This window comes from Carassius auratus, chromosome 17, assembly GCF_003368295.1.
Source record: "Carassius auratus strain Wakin chromosome 17, ASM336829v1, whole genome shotgun sequence".
NCBI lineage: Eukaryota > Metazoa > Chordata > Actinopteri > Cypriniformes > Cyprinidae > Carassius > Carassius auratus.
Window position 1 is genome coordinate 9,628,786 of NC_039259.1, and position 20,202 is coordinate 9,648,987.

At 40.1% G+C, this 20,202-nt stretch overlaps 1 protein-coding gene across 34 annotated transcripts in view; it reads right to left on the reverse strand.

Moving 5' to 3' along the window:
• Nucleotides 1-641: 641 nt before the first annotated feature.
• Nucleotides 642-20,202, reverse strand: part of ank3a (ankyrin 3a) — an 81,355-nt gene continuing 61,794 nt past the window's right edge. For 24 of the 34 annotated variants that reach the window (XM_026285672.1, XM_026285690.1, XM_026285674.1 and 21 more), the window contains 11 exons: nucleotides 12,008-19,204; nucleotides 11,256-11,330; nucleotides 10,674-10,805; nucleotides 10,399-10,542; nucleotides 6,767-7,799; nucleotides 5,476-5,656; nucleotides 5,167-5,247; nucleotides 4,647-4,730; nucleotides 4,220-4,375; nucleotides 3,105-3,189; nucleotides 642-2,687 (listed from right to left, as the gene is read on the reverse strand). In XM_026285672.1, coding sequence (XP_026141457.1) covers nucleotides 3,127-3,189; nucleotides 4,220-4,375; nucleotides 4,647-4,730; nucleotides 5,167-5,247; nucleotides 5,476-5,656; nucleotides 6,767-7,799; nucleotides 10,399-10,542; nucleotides 10,674-10,805; nucleotides 11,256-11,330; nucleotides 12,008-19,204 — 9,146 coding nt within the window. In that variant the 3' untranslated portion in view covers nucleotides 642-2,687; nucleotides 3,105-3,126. The remainder of the gene's footprint in view (nucleotides 2,688-3,104; nucleotides 3,190-4,219; nucleotides 4,376-4,646; nucleotides 4,731-5,166; nucleotides 5,248-5,475; nucleotides 5,657-6,766; nucleotides 7,800-10,398; nucleotides 10,543-10,673; nucleotides 10,806-11,255; nucleotides 11,331-12,007; nucleotides 19,205-20,202) is intronic. The other 10 variants (XM_026285701.1, XM_026285702.1, XM_026285700.1 and 7 more) reach the window with 6 other exon arrangements.

The following is a 20,202-nucleotide window of genomic DNA, read 5'->3' on the forward strand; positions in this document are numbered from 1 at the left end:
TCTGCACTGTGACACCTTTCCTAATGACACACAGGAAAAAAGAAACAATATATATATATATATATATAATGTCTTCAATAAACTCAGTGTGCAAGGTAACTCTTAGAGACAGAGATATTATATTTCTATATAGTGCAATAAAAAGGTGTGACCATTATCACTTGTAATGTGTTTCATACATAGCCAAAGCATGTCACAGATAAATCATGGCTGGTTGCTCAGCAGGTTTTCATGGTTCTTTTTTTCGGTAATGTTATAATAAGCAATGTTTGTAAAGAACATAGCATCTATTTGAGGCACTACAAGAGAAATGCAAAACCTTTTTTTCACAAATTTCCAAAAACAGTGAGCAGCTTAATTCATTCTACAAAGGAAGCATATACTGTATGTAGTCCATTAAAAGAGAAATTAAATAATTAGGGCATTTTCTCAATGCTAAGACTAGGAATCCAGCAATAAACATAGTTGTTATAGTGCTACATAAATAGTGTAAAATATCTCGCCAGCCAAATTCAAATTTGATTATAAATAATTATATTTCATGACACCTTATAGTATTATATAATACACTGAAATGATGTTATGCATCTGAAAAAAGAACATATTATAAACACACTGAAATAACTGTGAATAAAATATAATAGGTTTGCAAAATCAATGCATTTATTTTATTTTTAAATCAGATTTTTGTAAGACATTTACAACATTATGGTGGCATCATAGCTGCTAGTTTCTAAAAGAGAAGACCTCCAATAACCAAAGTGCTATTATAGTTGCATTTAAATGGCTTCACTCATTGTAAGAATTGTACATCAAAAATTTTGCTCAGGTGAAAACATATTATATTAAACAAAATCAACTGACTGGACCATGTCAGGCCCCTCCCACAGTTTGATTGACATGTAACAGGGAAGCAGAACCACACCCCATCACAACCTAGTTTCCTAGGTCTCATCTCATTGCCATAGCAAAATTCAGCACACTAAAGGATTTTTCACACCATACTGTACACACCACAAGCTAAAAAGACTATTGGAGGAAAACCAACCAAACAAACAAACAGAAATTAATTGCTAAAGAAAAATTCTATATTATCAAAACCGATGCAGAACACTGCAACACATTGACTCTAAAATATATCACACAATTCCGAAAGTGGAAACGATTTCTTGTAATACTTAAAATTATAATGACCATCCAGTGTGTGTCATTTTTAATACATAAGCTATTAAATCTACAAGTAATAAAGGTCTAAAGACATCCCGTATGAGTTACGTGTGACTCCAGATGAAAATGTTAAATGTTCACTTAACCTAAAACAAAATGCCAGAATTTTCTTTTAAAACCTCAGCGATCAAAAAGAAAGAAAAAATGAAGACATTCTTATGATGAATACAGACCTCTACATTGTACAGCCAATACACATGATACAGTGATAGTTGAACAGAGATGCTGATTTACTAGCATATACATTCTGAACACATCTTACTTGGAGCGCTCAGGCTAACATTGGCAGACAATGTCTTCCATATGAAAGATAACAGACACTACACTGAACTTCTAAGGAAGCATTCTGGTTAGAGCTTGTCACACTTAACCATTTCTACGCGTTGGATGTTTGTAGGGTGACATTTTGGAATATAAAACTTGAGACATGTTAAGAGTTGTATGTGTACACAAGAAAAAGTATTTTCTTATTTGTCTCTTTAAATACAGTGTTTTGCAAACTTAGAAAAAAGGTTCTTAAAATAAGGTGAACTGCATGCATCAAAATATTAGTCCTCTGTATGACTTCTTCACAGAATTTGATAAATTCCCATTTTGGGAATCGTTGAAATTCGCAGAGGATTTTAAGGAAACGTCCCCTGAAAACCGAACCAACTTTTCTCATATACAAACATACCTGCTATAGTAATCAATTATACAAGAGCATGTGAAGTTTCACTGTCTTTAAAATCTTGAAAGCACTTGTAAAGTCTATGTTTGCGGTGCTCTCGCTAAACCTAACTACTAAATTTTATCTTATTTTTTACATATTGTGATTTATGTACAGAAAAGTCAACCACATCGTTTATTTTAGTTTTATAAATTCAGAAAAATTAAAACACAGGGATCCTCCTCCTGACGTCATGGGTCCACGGTAACGTGTAAGGCGAATGTAAGGTGTGGTTCAACAGCATCTATTGTTTTTTTCCCCCCTAAAACACGAAAAAGAGCTTTTGTGCCATCTTTGGTCATAGGGAAATTTGTGTGAGTATACGGTTTGGAGTTTAAGGGGTCTTTTGAATATACCCCTCGCATTTATTCATCTGATATTCATGGCACACAAAACAGTTTCTGAATTCCTGATGATCCGGGTCAGCGCAGGTATTAACCATCAAGAAGAATGAAGTGTAATCTCATAGGTTCCCCAGAAAGAGTACGTAGAATTACATAGGACCCAACACAGAGAGGAAGTAGAATTCACCGGGACCCATTTCAGGAAATAGAATTCATCGAGACCCCCTTGGAACAGGAAGTGTGTCAGCAGTGTGATGCATGCTCATGCGCAAGCAGATAGGTCAAAGTCTCTTTGAAGACCATGCGTTTCAGAGTGGAAGCTGAAGATGTCTTTCCAGGCCAAATATCTCTTTTCAGCTCTTGTGGCCCTGCCGCTCAGGAAACAGATCGAAAATATACCTGCAAACCTTGAGAGACACAAAACAGACCATATAAGAAAGTAATCGTAAAAATGTGGGTGTCGTATGTTCACCAAGGCTGCATTATTTGATTAATACTTCAGTAATATTGTGAAATACTGTTACAATTAAAAATAACTGTTCTCTATAGTAATGCATTTTTTTAAATGTAATTTATTCCTGTGATGGCAAAGCTGAATTTTCAACATCATTACTCCAGTCTTCAGTGTCACAAGATCCTTCAGAAATCAATCTAATATCATTCTTTGATGAGACAGAAAGTTAGTTTAGCATTAGAATAGCATTTATTTGAAATAATAAAATAAAACCTTCCGTAAAATTTGTGACCTTCGAATAATGCACAGAGAATAATTATTAATATAAATAATAACAATAATAAACAGAAAGCTATTTGAAGTGCTGTACCTGTCTAGTCATGAAGCCACATTTATGAATAATGTTTTCTTTCCGAACGCTTTTCTTCCTTCTTCCTCACCTTGGAAACTTCTCCCTGTTTACACATAAAGAGAAAGAACAATCTGATTTACAGATTTGCTTTTCTTTTCTTTTGTTTAGAATCAACACATCACCCTGAAAATAGCCAGACACATCATTGTATGACAGCCTGTTAATAACCAGTGACAGGAAGTTAATATTCAACAGTTCAAGTAGTTCAGTACAGTTTCATGTTATTGGTTGCTGTAGGGGAGGCACAGAAGCTGGAAGGAAGACAAAAAAGGATAAAAGGGGAGGAAAAAAAGAGAAGACAAGTTGAAGGTTAGAGGAAAGACAGCTGAAGAATTATATACATTAGCCTCTGTATGAACAGAAAAGATAACTATGTGATACGTAATGTCTTACTAAATATTATTTTTATTTATAAATCATTTAAGAATTTTAATAAACTCAGAAATTCACAACAACAACATTAGGTAGTTCTGGTCTCCAGTCTGTGCGGATACAATGAGGATTTCAGGTATCCAAAACTGTACTACTGTCTACAACAGTATTGTTTGATAATAGGATATACTACAGTTCAAAGGTTTTGGGTTAGTACATTTTTTAAAGAAAATAAATAGTTTTATTTGGTAAGAATTAATTACTCTTAATAACTCTTTTGAACTTTGTTTTAATCAAAACATCCTAAAAAACAAAGTAGAACAGTTTCCACAACCATATTAAGCAGCACAACTGTTTTCAACATTGATTGCCATCAGAAATAAATTAGATTTTATAATATATTAAAATAGAAAACAGTTATTCAAAATTATAATATTTAAAAATATTACTGCGTTACTGATCAAATAAATGCAGGCTTGGAAAGAGATGTCTTTCAAAAACATTTTAAAAAAAATTGTACTTACCCCAAACATTTGAACAGTATTTTAAATATTTAATTTCAATATTTCTAAAAAATCATGGGAGAGGGATGTTCTTATTGTAGTGAGCATTTTATTGGCCAAACATTGGATCCATTTTCCAATATATAATCGAATATAAGTTTAAGAAAAGATGAAAAACTCCACACAGACTGTGCAAACCTCAGCATGTGTAGCGAGATGGCTTTGGATATCAGGTACCAGGGGGACCTGGCTCTTCCCCAGGGTGGCATGGTCTCCCGGTGACCCCATGCCACACCCCAAGCCCTGGTTTTCAGGAGTGGGAGTGTCCACACGGCAAATCACCTTTCGAATGACCTGTAGATGGGTACCGAAGGTCAAAGGTCACCATGAATGCTTGTCATGGGAACTTAAAGAGATGTTAGGAAAGACTGGGAAGAATCAGTTAAGGTAGTGGAGGACTGAGCTGCAAGAAAATGTGTTGTATTCAATCTTTGTCTCTAAATCAGCTCTAAAATGGCAAAGCTACAAAACTACAAGCAACCTAAGGAAGTAAAATATGTTGGAAAATCAGAAAGAGAAAAAAAAGAGTAAGAGAAAGAGAAAACAAAGGAAACAATGGAGTTACTTTTCTGGTGATGATGTTTCCATCTTCATCAATAAACTGTTGCTCTGAAACTGTCTCGCCAGGAATGTTGCGTGCCTCCTCTCCCTAAAGCAAGACAGCACTTAGTTCAATATGCAAACACAACTGATCCAGGACGCCTTGAATGGCAGCACACCACACCTACAAGCGCATTTCCACACACCCAGATCAGTCATGTGAACCTGCAAGCAAAGCTGGAACTTTAATTATGAGCCAACATGCCTTTATACCCATCATCACCACCACCTTCAGAAATCACACAAACATTAGTAGTGACACACTCCTCTATGTGCACGTGTATCTATCACACAAGCAATGCATAATAACCCCAAACCAAGCACCTGTAAGCACAAGAAACTGGAAACAGTACACAGCAACAAGTGAAGTAAAAACTGTGTTACTTATTGAATGATTTAGATTCAGTTCACCAGCGACACCAAAATCAGATTCGGACCAAAATCGGATCTTAACCTGACCACCCTGCAGTTTAGCAGGCAGATACCTTGAGAATGAGACGTCTACGAAACACTTTGGTGGTGATGGTACGCTCTTCGTCCAGGCCGGTCTCTGATGATAACCGCTGCTAATGGATGCATATGACATACTTCTTAAAATGTGTTTGATTTCAGTTCTCTCATTTAATTAATGTAAATGGTCATCAGTGTTTTCTTCCTCTGGGGTAAGTAAACTGTGTAAGGATGCAAATGATTTCACTGAAAAAAGCTAAGAGTGTCATGTTATGATTTTAAACTGGAAGTAGCAGCATTATCTAATCAGTTATTTTATGCTGGTATTCTAGTGATTATCTCACCTGGACTTTGTGCTCAGCGATCAGAGCTCCTTCTTGCTTGCCCACACCTGCCTTCACACCATTGGCTGATTCCTGAGACGCTGAGCTGCGGGGCATAGTATCGGAGTGTTCGCCATTTTGTCGAGGTTTTCCTGAATCCACTCTTGATGATGATGTCATGGAGTCACTGGAGTTCTCTTGACTGCAAGAGGTTGAAATGTAACCATTTATCTAGTTAGGAACAAGTATACTGAAATGATGCTAGGTAAGAATGTATTAAAAACAAAACCATGCATTCTAGCAAACCTGTATAATGTTGCCTTTATTAATATAAGATAGTATAGAGTAGACAGGAAGTGAAGTGGGAGAGAGCAGTGGGTGGGATTGGGAAAGGTCCTCGAACTTGGGACACCCGCAACGCAATGGTGTTATAAGAGACTTCTAACATTAAAAACACTTACTGACCCCAAAATTTGGACAACGGTGTATACAAAATTCTAAAGTATGCTGGCGCTGACTTTTATGCTGACTGGAATTAATTTGATCAAAAATACTGTAAAACACAGCAATATTGTGAAATGTGATTCAGTGTCACATGATCCTTTAGAAAACATTCTTATATGCAAAACTGGTGCTCAAGAAACTATTATTATTTTCAATGTTGAAAACAGCTGTGCTGCTTAATAATTTAAGACAAAATGTGATTCACATATTTAAAAAATTCAGAGATAAATAGACCAAAATTATTTTAATAATTAATTAATCATTAAAAGTCCAAATTTTAATTAATATTAACTATTAGTGTTGTCATGGTACCAAAATGTCAGTATTCGGTACCGATACCAGTGAAAATCCACGGTTCTCGGTACCAATTTCGGTACCAAAGCAAAAAACAAAAATATGCTAATAAAAAATAAAACTGTACTTTTTATAACTAAAAATAAAACCAATGCCATTCTTTATACTTATTTACAAATGTGTTTAAAGTTTTTCTACAAGTAATATAATTATGAAAAACAGTAAACAAGTTTCAACCAAATTTAATTTGTCTTTTAATTAATGAAATTTAAACATTTAATTTTTTTGTAAATAAAGGGGATTTGTAACAGTAGTAGCAGTATCACATACATTCTACTAAATCATAGTAATATTTCTGACACAATGCCTTTATGTAAAAAGAAACCTGGTACCGTGACATTTTATTTTTTTAGTACCGACTTGGTACCGAAGTACTGGGTCTTTTGACAACACTATTAACTATGTATACTAATATTAACCAACATACTGTAATAATTGTAACTATGTACAGTACCTGTTTTCCTGTCGGTCCATGTAGTCTGACCCGTGACTCCGCCCTGAAGCGGGTGGCTCTATGTTCGACGTCTCAGTGAGCCAGCCTGTGGAGAGCAAGCACAACTCAGACTCAATTTGTTCAACACCTCTCGCTACCTCTCTCACTTTCTCCTTAGTCATCTCCTCATTCACTTCCCTCTCCCTCTCTCTGCCGTGGCCTCCTGACACCTCTGGTCGCTCCTGTGTTTTCTCGACTTCCTCCTCCTCCTCCTCCTCCTCCTCCTCTCCTCCTGAGCCAGACTCCCTCAGGACCTCTGCCCAGGGTCGCAAAGGGCACTCATCATGATCTTTGACCTCTTTCAGAATCACTCTCTCCTGTCCCCTCATGTTAACGTTTGGTTCTTTTAACGGTGATGGTAGTAATGATGATGAGGGACCCTCTTCTTTTTCCTTGTGTGTTAGGTTTGTCTGTTCCACCGGAGGAGATGTTTTCTGTTGGGAGTGAAAAGACTTATTCTCCTCATTTTCTTCTTTCAGTTCCTTTTGTAGAGACCACTGGTTCCCCTGTATAAGGTGGTCCTGTTCGATCCTGATTGTGGGTGGGTCTGTTTTTGGGACAGACTGGAGTGATACAGAGCAAACAGAGGGGTTTCGAGGAAGTTCTTCTTGGTCTAGGGGAGAATGCTCAGGGGTTAGGTGTGAGTCTGGTTCACATGTGATAGCTGAGAGTTGTGTTGTGAGTTTGGGGTTGTCTGAAGGGAGCAGAGAATCAGGGGAGAGTATGTGTGTGTGTATTTCGGCAGTTGTTTCAGAGAGTGTGTGATGCTGGTTTACAGGTTTGGACAGGGGCAGGTCGCAGGGTCTGGTTGGGGTGATTCTGACAGACTCGTCCTCATTGTACCGCTCTAGTCCCCAGGAGGGGCAATATGGGGGAGGGTCAAGTGGCAGATCTAAGATGGGTTCGATGCCATCAGACATAAAGGGGCAGATAGGGGGTGTGGCGGGGGTGGGGTTGGTAGTTGACTGCAGTTGAGCCAGGATGTTTTGGAAACCTGGGTGAGATGATACACACACAAATGGATGGACATGACAGGACACAATTACAATCACACACAAACAAGCACACACATAAACATGCATAAAGGAACAGTTTACCCCAAAATGTAAGTTCTGTCATAAAAGTTTACTCACCCTCAAGTAGTTTCAAACCTGTATTTCGTTAGTGTATTATTTGTTTAGTTATTTGAAATAACATGAGGATGAGTAAATGCCAATTTAATTTCTGGGTAAACAATTTTTTTTTAAACACAGACGCAGACAATCACTTAATCCCACCCTGAAGAACAGAAGCACAGTATTTGACAGTATTTCCTAGAGATTCAGCAGACATACAGACCAACAAACACACAGTTAATACACAATGACAATGGGACAGATTCAGATTTACAAAAACAGAGAGATTGTGATAGCATGTACAATACATATGAAAAGTTTGGGGTCAGTATGACTTTTTCAAAAGAAATGAATGCATTTGTTCTGCAAGTATGCATTAAATTGATCAAAATAGACAATTCATCAATGAATGATGCTGGAGACTGGAGTTATTGCAGGTGTAAATTCAGCTTTGCCATCACAGGAATAATAGAATATTTCACAATATTACTGTATTTTTGATCAAATAATGCAGCCTTGGTGAGCATAAAAGACTTCTTTCAAAAACATTAAAAGTTCTTACCAACCCCAAACATTTAAACAGTAGTGTATATCTATGCGTGATGTCCCCATAGTCAAAGAGCTGTGTGTGTTCATGTCTAACTTTGACTTAAAAAACTAAAGTGCTACAGTACATTACAGTTAACATTTGAGTCTATAATAATAAAGTGGCATAACACTTTACATTTGGGAGCACATATTCACTGAGTTTTCCTACAGTAAACTCCTAATTACTTATTATTGATTGTTAGTAAGGCAGTTGTTGTAGTCGTTATGTTTAGGTATTGGGTAGGGTTCGGGAATCTAGAACATGGTCATGCAAAATAAGGTATTAATATGTGTTTATATGATCTAATAAACAACCAATATGCTAGTAATATGCACCTAGTTTATAGTGAATAGTGCTGTCTAATCTAAAGGGTTACTTTAGCTGGTTAGATAGACATCATTACAAATGTTGCACAAGTGCAAATAAGAAGCAGTCTTAATTTTACAATCATAGTTGAAATGTGTGCTGCTACTAGTATGGGGAGACTCAAAATCTGGTGAAATAAAAATGAGGCTAATGATGTCTGTTCAGATGAAGAACTCAATAGTAGAGGAGTTGAGACAGAGGGATGGAGTGATGAGAGGCAGTCCTGGAGGCATGCAGGGACAATGACAGCAAGCGTAAGGGGGCAACGGTGTGAGGGGTGGGGAGAAGGAGGCAGGACTCAGGCAACACGATGCATAGGTAGAGAAAGAGGAAGGAAGAGAAGAAGGGCAGGGTGAGGGAGAAAGACAAATTCTACATGTGGAAATAGGAGATGACAGGCTGAGTGCAGGAAAAGGAGAGAGAGAAGGAAGACTTGAGAGGAGCAGATGACGATAGATAACTGGATAGTGAGTCTTGGCCCAGATCAGGATGCAGTTGTATGAGGTGTTGAGGTGGAGTATTGGGGAGAAACACACACACACACATACAAACACACACATACACACAAACGCAAAAGAACATGCAAGTTATAACGACAAGACAATGGCTGTATTAATGAGATGAATAAGGATCTAGGGTCTGGGAGGGGAAATGAGGGATTGTACTGGAGGAGAGGAGAGGACAATTCACTTTGCATCTGACAGAGGGAGGCACAGGAAACTGTAAGGAGGAGGAGACTATGGAAAGAAGGATGATCTCATTCTTTCTCTTCTTTTTCCCCCTCTCTCTTTTTATCCCTTGCTCCAGTGCAGGGGAGGAGAGGAGAGAAGGATAGATGGAGGAGGAAGCAGATCGACAGCTTGAGAGGCAGAGGACAGCTGAGTCTTTCAGCTGAGGCCATGCGCTCTGGTCCACTATGTAAAACAACAGCTGGCCTGTAACACTTCTACCAACTAATATCAAAAGAGATTCATCAGGATACAGCTGATAATATCATGCATTTTGCTTGACCTTTTAATCAATTAATTCATTTCATGGCAGAACAGTGTTTGTTTCATGTCCCACTGGTAATATACTGCAGGGTCTTCATTAAAACCAAAAGTGAAATGTGAACATGTGTAACTGCACTTGTTGAGGCAAAGCATCATGCTGTGATTGCTTCACGTCACATGACCATATACATGCATGTTCAAACCAGGTCCATGCATATGGTGTTGGGAGGAAGGGAAAAGGGTAAGAGAAACGAAGAGTGTTTGAATACAGAAAGTCTTTAAAATAAGAGAATAGAGAGTGATTAATAAGACTGTGTATGATTGGGGCTTCTGACCTAATCTTCTATAAATGTGGCTTCTATAAATCTCACTGGGGCTTCAAGTTCAAAATAGTAATTATTGGTGGCCCATCTGTGATTAATTCTTTGGCAAACTACACAGGGAGGTTGTAGAGGAAAAAACAAAGGTGACAATAAAAAAGGAATGAGAAGAGGGGGTGGGGGGGGTCAGCTAGATGGGGCTAAACTTTACCATCCGCCTTTTCCTGGCACACAGCGCTATCATCTGCAAAACTTCTGGTGCCTGAAATGTTACCATAGTCAAATATGGGCCCTTCCAGCAGAGTCACAATATCCATCCGGTTCACTTTTGTCAGGACAGCCGTCAGTGCATCCGCTAAGATAACATGAATAAAAGTGACTTACATTTATTTGCTTTAGGTAGATATTATAACTTCAGAGTATATGTAATAAAGAAAAAGAAAGATATTTATAAAAAAAGTAAGATGGATAGAAAATGACTCTCACTTGTTGCGTTTTTCCCATCACGACTGACCCACTTCTTAAGGAGCATGAAGCTCTGGGCTGTGAGAGAGTTTGGGTTCTCTGTGCGGATATGGTTTATCTCATCGACAGAAAAATTCATCTCTCGAGCCAGTTCTATAAAACAGAAAAAAACATCATGTATTAACTAGCATCATCTCTGCGCAGTCAGCTAGTAAATGAAGACAGATGTAAAGACAATTAAATAAAAAAATGCATTTAAAAAACATTTCTACATTTTAAAATCTAAATCAGAAATTTGGGGAAATACAGCGTGTCTTTCACAGTGTGTTATACATGTAAAGAATTCTGAATTTAAGTGAATTTAAATTAAAAATTCTTTATTTAAAAAATTAATACAGTTCTGCACTGCAATACCAAGCACAGGCACAAGAGGGCATATGTTGCATGGTTTTTTGAGGACTATTTGCCATTGATTATTAGCGATCAAATTATAATTTGCTTCCTATTTAAATATTTTAGGTTTAGAAAGTAAACAATTAATGTATGGCAAGTAAAATGTTAACTCTAAATTTGTCAGTCATGTGGGGCAAAGTGAGTCTTAACCTGTCCAGCTCAGTCCCAGGTGATCAGCAACGATGGCCATGCGAAGGTCTGTTCTCTCACAGGGACTCTGTGGACCTGTCATTACATATAGAACAAAAACATTACAAAAATGCTACTCATTCATTTCAAATGAAGAATCCAGATGACTTCCTTTTCTGGCCAAAACAAGGAAAAATGTACAAGATTTTTCTCCTAGAGAAGTTATTAAAATGAAAAGAAAATTTTTAGAGATGTTTTTCGAATAGTACTGTTTGGCTAGAAAAGGAAGAACAGACAGGGTGAAATACAATGTTTCAGCTACATAGCTGGTGCTCTTATTGTGTACATGAAACAAATTTTCAACAGAATCTATGCAGGCAATAACTATGAGTTTATACAACGGTATAACATTTTTTAAATAAAACATAAAAAAAGACTTTGTTGAGATGGGGCATGCAGACAACATAGTACTGTACAATTTTTCTAACAAAGTTTACAAACACTGAAGCGGATATATATTCCTTTAATCAACCCAGCACAGACAGACTGCTCAGTGCCCCACCCCTCATTATTAGGATACATTATCTGTGGAAGGTAGGGGAGAGAGAAGGGGAGATCTGACAGGGACAGATACAGTACGGTACAGTCACACAGCACAGTGATGAGAGAATGACAAGAATGACAGCTATTGGTCACGTCACAGGCAATCCAATCAGTCACAACGGCTCATGCAACTAAGGATCAAGTAAAGTTTTCAATAAAGTTTTACAAACTAGGCTTGATCTCCGCGACGGGGGGCGACCTGCGAGCCCCTTCGTTCTTACTGCCCTCCTTCCCTCCTCCAGTCCGCTTACTCCTCCTCCTCTCACTCCCCGCCGCCCTTGTGACCTTTGTCCTGGAGGGTGTGACCCCTCGGGAGGAGCCAGCGGAGAGGGAGGGCTGGGACTGAGAGGGGTCCGATAGTGAGGTGCTTCGTGATGTGCTGCTGTCCTCCTCCGATTGCGACTGCTCTCCCTGTGTCTGTTTCTCCTCGTCTGAAAGTCGTTCGGCCACCTTTATTGCTTCCCCGCTAACATTCTTTAAGAACTCAATTGACTGCCTACACACCTCGCTAAAGTTACCTCTACCTGCCTCGGAAGGACCACATGACCTGTCTTTGAAAGGCAGCCTAGAGGGAACCACTGGTCTGACTGATCTCTCTGACTCTGGGAGCTTACTTGCACTTGGAACGACCTGAGATGTGACAGCTGAGTTAGCTGCACCATTTCTTTTGATGTCCTTGACAGGTATTCTAGACTTGGGCTCAGGCATTATGGATGCAAGATCCACTTTCCTTGCCTCTGGCCTCACAACCTGTTTAGGCTTCTGCTTCCCTGAACTGAGTGTGTTAAAACTGAACCCTGCTGCCTTGACTGGGAGCCTAGACTTTGGCTGCCTGTTTTCTGAGACTACTTTAGTCTGAGGACTCTCAGTACTGGTTTTCTCTGCTTTGTCCAAAGACTCCCTACAGAACTGAGCTTCTATTCTACTAGCTTTCTGTAAGGTGGGTTCAGAAGATGACTGCAAATTGAAGACTACACTTCCACAGTGGATGTAGTTGGCCTGCACATTGGAGGACTCTAAGTTATTGTTGTTATTGTAGTTTTCTGATGGGTAATCTTTTCTGCCAGCCGGGGAAGAGTTAGTGCACCTGCTATCAAAGTGACTTTCCACTAATTGAGACTCCAAACTAATGTATTCCAGCATCTGACTTTCTGAGGACTCAGTTTTAACATCAGTCAGTTCAGCTGAGCCAGTGTCTTTCTTTATAGTAATGGAAGCTGCGATGCCCATCTTAATGGGGGTGCGTAATTTGGGGTCGACCTTGGAGGCTGTGACAGTGCATGAGGTGGTGTCAGCGAATGGAGGTGCGTCCAGGCAGTCAGCACTGCCTTGTACTGTGCTGCTTCTGGATGGTGTTAAATCTGTAGTTGCCTCTACCTTCCCCTCTACAGCTCTTTCCCCTGCCTTTGAGTGAGAGGCGTCTACCCCCGCATTGCTGCCCCCTTTCCCCTTGTCCCCTGACTGCCCATCTGATGTATGCTCACCAATCTGGAAAAACTGGAGTCTCTCTTCAACAAAGTCCCTCTTGCTCATGTCAATAGCACCACTGCGGGTCATCTCAAACATCTTGCCCTCGTGGAAGGGGAAAGGGTTGGGCTCACTAGTTGGGGTGCTCTCATCTGTTGGGGTTCTTGCTGGAGTGGTATCCGGTGTGGTTGCTTGTGATTTGTCTTCCACTGACAAAGTACAGGGCTTTGGATCTTCATCTTTGTTCTTAGCATCAAAAGTTCCCTCCTCTCCCACTTTACCAGACCATGGATCAAAATCCAAGCCTTTAGTAGCCACCGTTTTAAAGGTAGTGTTTATGCACTCCTCTAGTTGGTTCTTGAAATAATTGTCTGCAAAACCTTGTCTATCTGGGTGTCTTCCCTCCAAAGAATAGATTGTATCTTCTTTCCCATTGTCTGATTTTTTACCCGATGTCCTTTTTGTTTTTGCCTTTTCCCCAGTTTCCTCATTTGGTGTGCTCTCCTCTTCAATCACTTCAAGTTTGCTCTGGCTGAAAGCCCGATCTCCTGCTTTTCCCTCAATCGACAGGCTGGATGTTTTAGGGTCACTCAATCCATCATCCTCATCTTGTAGGTCATACCCATCAAGAGAATCTATCTCAGTGGCATCTGTATCATGGGAAAATTCAGCCGTTGTTGCTATAGAGCAATCTGTGATAGACTGATCATTTCCATTCTGTTCACATTCTACCTCATCTCCTTTGACAATACCATTGATACCTGATTCCTTGTGGTGTGAGCCATTTCTCTCTGGTTTCCTAGGCTTAACAAATTTATCACACTCCTCAGCCATTTTGAAGGTGTACTTCTTAAGGGGGACAGGCTGAAAAACAGATTCATCATCACTAGAGTCACTGTTGTCAGCTCCAGGTGGAAGAGGGGAAGGAGGCTGGACTCTGATTATTGGCTCTGCAAGGAGATGTCTGTCATGTTCCTCTTGCAGGTTCACCTCCATCATCTCTGTTTCTGCTTCTGAGGAAGGACATGACCCCCTCTTTTCAGGATCAGCATGTTCAGTTTCTAAAGGTGGTGGTGGTGGGAACTCGATATAAGCTATGCGTTTGTCTTTTGACCTTTTTCCATTTGAGTCTGATTTTCTTTTCGAAGGCTCTGATGTTTGAGTGGCTGACTTGGCTTTTTCTGCTGATACTTCTCTGAAAATGAAAGTCTTCAGCTGCTCGTCTTCCTCAGACTCCTCTGGGATTGGGCTAGGCATGCCAGCCATGGAACCGATGACAGGCTCAGGAGCTCTGGAGTTCAGGTCGTAGCTGACCTCCTCCAAGGTAGGTGTCTCAGGAGTTATGGGACCCTTTCCTGAACTGTCCATAAATGTAACCTGCTCTAACGTGTCATCTTCTGGGCTTCCCTGTGGTGATGGCGGCTGTTTCTGTTTAACAGAATAAAATGTTCCTCGTGTTTCATGTACTGTCCTGCTCTCATGGCTTACAACTTTTTTGTATGTGCCTAACTGTCCAGTGGCAGTTTCTTTCTCATACTGTTTACCTACTTGAATGCTGACATACACAGGAAGAGGTTTGATGTCCGCAGTGACACCTGGGCTAACTTTTTCAATATACTCAACTTGGTTATCATCCACACCATTACAGACTATATTAACAATCTGCCTGCTAGAATCTGAGTTCAGTACAGATGACACATCTCTAGGTGATTTGCTAGCACCAGAATGAGGGTGCTGTGTATTTCTGGTTATGTGAGACCCTATTCTTTCAGATTTAATGGAGGAATCTAACTTTAAAGTACTACTTTGATGGTGGTCTATAAAACTAGATGAAACCCTAACAGGAATTTGTGATTCCGAGTTTTTTTTTAGAGTACCATTGCATTTTTCAGCATTACTAGGGTCTTCTCGAATTACAAGCTCTGTGTAAATGATCTTTTTAGTTGTTTCTTCTTTTGTGGTGTTTCCATCTCTCAATGAGTGCGGTTCATTATGTGAGTTGTCCTTTTGCCTATCATGCACTAGAGTATGAGTAAGCTTTTTCTTTTGGCCTTTCAGTTGCCCATTGCCATGGTTTTCCCATGTTTTATATATTTTCATGTCTTCATTGGCAATTTGCTCCTTACTGTAATCATTTTGGTTATATTTTGGTGAAGAGTTATCTGACCTATTTCTCTGTCTTTCACTCTGCTGACTTTGGGCATATGCTTGAGCCTTTCGAACATTGTAACTTTGCCCAACCTCACTATCTTTTTTAGGGATTCTCTCACTTTCTGAAGACTCTGTTGACTTTGGGAGATTACCCCCTGCAAAAACTTGATAAACAGGCAGCTTACTTTCCTGCAGCTTCCTCACTGGGGATCCGGAAGTTTGTCCCCATTGTGGACCTTTATCTTGTTTCTGGGCCTCTGATTCAAATTTCATCCTTACTGAGCTAACCTTAGATGTTGAAGGCTGGAAATATTTAGACGATTCACTTGCACTGCTTGCAGATGAGCTGTCTCCCTTTTTTGGGTCATCATTGTATCGAAGCAAGACTCGTCTTTCAGGACTGCTTGGTAGACTGGCACATTTTCTGTCTTGGGAATCATATTTATCCCTAAACCTGTCTCTACTCCAGTCCTCTCCAGTACCTCCAGTCCTGTGCATTGACCTCTCTGGGCTACTACGTGTTGAGCTTGGCCCAGAACGAGTCTCCCTTGCATCTTGTCTGTGATGCTTCTTTTCAGGGGACTGAAGCTCGTCATTCAGTTTTTCAGTTTTATCACGAAAGAATTGTGAAACTTCACTAAGCTTTTCCTCAGCCTCTTTGACAGTTCTGTCTACTCTATCCTCATATTTGTGATTCTCTCTGCTTTTACTCTGCCCATCCTCAGAAACTCTCATCCAAATAGACTTTTTTGGACTATCAGGATTAGAAGAATACTGCAGCAAAGTGAGTTTGTCATAATTGTCATCTTCTGATGATCTAGCTGACCTATCAGGCTTTAGCATGAATTCTCTAATTGAGCCACCTTGTGTTCCCTCACCATAGTACTGAAACCTGTCAATCACAGATTCATCTGAGTCTGAATGGGAAGAGTCAAATTTATCTGACAGGAGCATTTTCTCTGCAAATTTGTATGATTCTCCCCTTGTTTCAGATGATTCATCATCATGGTACTCCACTGACTGCTGACTAAGAAGTTTCAAGGTTTTATCATCCTCCACAGAGACAGGCATGTGTATTCTGGAGTCCTGATAACAAGGAAGAGATTCTTCAGGCTCTATGCTGTCATGTTGCTCACTGCTCAATCTGTTTTGCAGTTCTTTCATGCCACTTTTTCCCTGATATATGTACATTTCCTTCTCAGGATGATTTTTTGTTTCTCTGATAATTACTTCAGTTGGTTCAGCTTTGTTGCCTTTCTCAATGTGAACCTCAATGATGCGCTCAACTTTGGGCATTGGGTCTAGAGGCCTATCAGAAGGATCTGCCCCTTCACTGCTGCTTTTGTGCTCAAACAGGCCTGTTAACTCTCTAGATGGATCCTTGCCAGATTGGAAGGCCTTCATTATGTCTCGTACAGACATGGTCTCCTCCATCCTCTCAGATGCAACTTCTTTAATGGGGGGTTTGTGGTATACCATTCTTGTAGTTGTTGTAATGTGAGTTTCCTCTTTGACCCGCATACCTTTGCTCATCACATCATCCTCTGCATTGACTCTGGCTTGGTAAGCTTTAACTCTTTCTTTGATGGACCCACCAGGTGATCGGGGCTCATTGTCTGCACATCGCAGTGGAGTCTTTGTCATTCTAGCATCTTCCAATGCTGGCTCCTTAGGATTCTCTGGAGGCTCATAGCTTCTTATGACATGAACAACCTCAGTCCGTGTTTCAGTGATAACAGGAGGAATCTCCTGAAAGAGGCCTTTGGGCCCCAATCCTTCTGCACTTTGGGGGGCAGAGGGAGTTCTTTCACTGCGAGTTTCAAACCCACTGTCTGACAGTGGACTTTTATCTTGGTCATGGGAGACATCATCAGGAGAGTCTAGTGCTATTTCAGGGCCAAACAATACATCTGCAAGCTTTGATAGCTCTTTTTCTGAAGGTGAAGGGCGCATGTTGGTTGGAGGCATTTTGAGCTTGTGCTCCTGTAATGCCATAGCAGGTTTCAGGACACGTTTTTGTTTCTCCTCTCCTTCTCTCCTTGCTTCCTCAGTTCTATGTTTAGCCTCTGCTATTTTAGAAAGAGAACTTGTGCCAATGTCGTTGGTTAGGTAATCAACAACTTTAGCCAGGTTAAAATCTCTCTCAGATACTGGTTTTGTTTTGACTTGAGGAGCTAATGTTTCATATCGAGGTGGGCATCTCCATACATTTTGTGCATTATCATCTATGTCATCCTCTAGGACATATTCTGTTTTGGTGTTGTTAATATTTGCCTTACTCTCTCTCAAAACATCCTTGCTAAGAATTTCACTGACTTTGACAAGGTCCTGTTTGACCTTCTCTACAATCTTGAAAGGCTCCTCATCTTCAACTTTATGTTCCTTAGAGTCCGAATGATAACCTTTGGAGCTTGAATTTGTATCAGTTTGCAAAATTGCAGACATTCTGATCAAGTCCTCCTTCATTTCAGCCACATCTTTTAGTATCTCTTGGCTGTTGGACAGAGGGGATGAAGAGGTGGCAGCTTTTATTGTTCCTGGGGACATGTTCATTGGAGTTTTGACAGGAGACAGAGTTCTGGCAAAAGAGGACTGAGTCTGGACATTAACCTCTTGGGGCATGACCTTTCTGGGGGACAGGAGAGCAGCTGTTGGCATGGAGACTTCAGGGAGCTTTTTAAACTGGGGTTCTGGTAAGACATTTATGACGGAATACACAGGGACTGTAATAGTGCTGGAAGTTACAGATGTGGTAGAATTTGGAGGGGTTCTGAGGGAGGCATACAGTGAGCTAGATGCAGAGGAACGGATAGACTGGTAAGAGGATGAGGGAGTGGAGGACACTGACTTTAGTGTGCCATAGCCAGCAGAGCAGGAATTAAAAGTTTTTTCCACTTCATCAAATGCAGCATTTACACTTGTTGTTGCTGCATTTGTCGTGGCTTGAATTCTTTCCTGGAGAGTGTTGGTAAGATGCGTTGTTGGAGAGGAGGAGCGATATTTGGTTGGGGAAACTGTCCCATTGATCAGGGCAGCGGTTGTAGTGGCTGAGCCAGATTTCAATGGTGAGGAGAGGGATGACAGAAATCCTCTGGCAGAGGCATCAGTGCTGGTTCTGTTAGAGGAGAAGCCCGGGACAGTTCTAATCGGGGAGCAGTTTGCTGGAGGGTTTGAAGTTACGACAGACTTATATTGCAAACTTGAGCTGTACATGTTTAGTGAAGATTTAGGTGAGGCTGGAGGAGTCATAGCAATAGAGGATCTTTCCAGCAAGGTTCCGCCAGATGGTACAGGCGAAGTCCTGGCTGAAAGCCCTGTGAGGCCCTTAAGTGAAACTGGATCAGGGGCACTCTTGCCTGGAGAGGACAGAAGGGTGGGGGAGGCTTGGACTGGATACTGTGCACCTTGAACTACAGTTTTTATTGGTGACGAGATAGTTCTGTAGGATCGAATAGGTGATGCAACGTCACTGGCAGATTTGATGGAAGATGCTGGTGAACCTCCAATAATGGATTTGATAGGAGAAGCAGAGTTCACAGACCACACCGATCTCAGTGGGGAGGCTGAGGGGGTGTTGGATGAGGAGCTGGAGAGGGAGCCAAATCCAGACTTGGTCTGGGTGGGGACATTGACGGGGGAGCTTGTCGCCCAGGCCTGGTAGGAGCGCGTCGTAAAGACAGGCTTGTAAGCATAGCCAGAAGGCTGCGGTGTGGTTTTTGGAGTGGTGTTATGGCCTCTTTCAGCTGTTTCTAGCATAATCAAATTAATAAACAAAGTAAACGGAAATGGTTAAATAAGAGAGAAAAGAGAAACAAGAAAGATTTAGTCAGGGGATAAATTCAAAAACAAACAGCAGTGGAAATAATGAAACTGTAGATGCTTTTAACAATGAAAAGTAAAAAAAAAAAAAAAAACATAATCCGTGACTGTGGCACATGGGTGGAAATGCAAAATGATGGTGAAAAATATTAGCCACTTAAAGGGTTAGCTCACCCAAAAATGAAAATTTTGTCCTTAATCACTTCGTTCCAAACCAGTAAATGCTCAGTTCATTTTCGGAACACAATTTAAGATATTTTGGAAGAAAAACTGGAGGCTTGAGACTGTCGCAGATTGCACGTCTGATGGTAGATGGAGTTTTCTGACGAGGACTTTTCATACCTTTTGTGGACCTTGACACTGTTATTTACTTGGCAGTCTATGGGACAGTCCCAAGCTTCCAGGTTTTCATCCAAGATATCTTAAATTGTGTTCTGAAGACAAACAGAGCTTTTAAGGGTTTGGAACAACATGGGGGTAAGTGATTAATGACAAAATTTTCATTTTAGGGTGAACTAACCCTTTAAATAAGAAGCTCAAAATGTTCTGAAAATATGTTCAAATATAAAATGTTTTAAAAAGTTTTAATTGTCTATTAATTTCTACTTAGGGATGTCATAAGTACCAGTGTTTAGGTATAAAATCCTACAGTATTGGTAGTACTGAGTACTTAGTGAATTTATATTGAGTCAGTAAGATTCCTGCAATATAGATCTGTGCATTAGGTTTTGCAATGTAAATAAAGCCTAATAGACCTGTCACTATTTATTATATCATCAATATTAAACAAAATGGTAAGAAAAAAACACAATCAAACATAAACACCAAGTTAGCCTTGGGGAAAAAATTACAGCCCCATTTATGGAACATATATAATGTTTAGTTGAGAAACTTGAAGACTATATGCTACTGTTTTAATTTATCATTA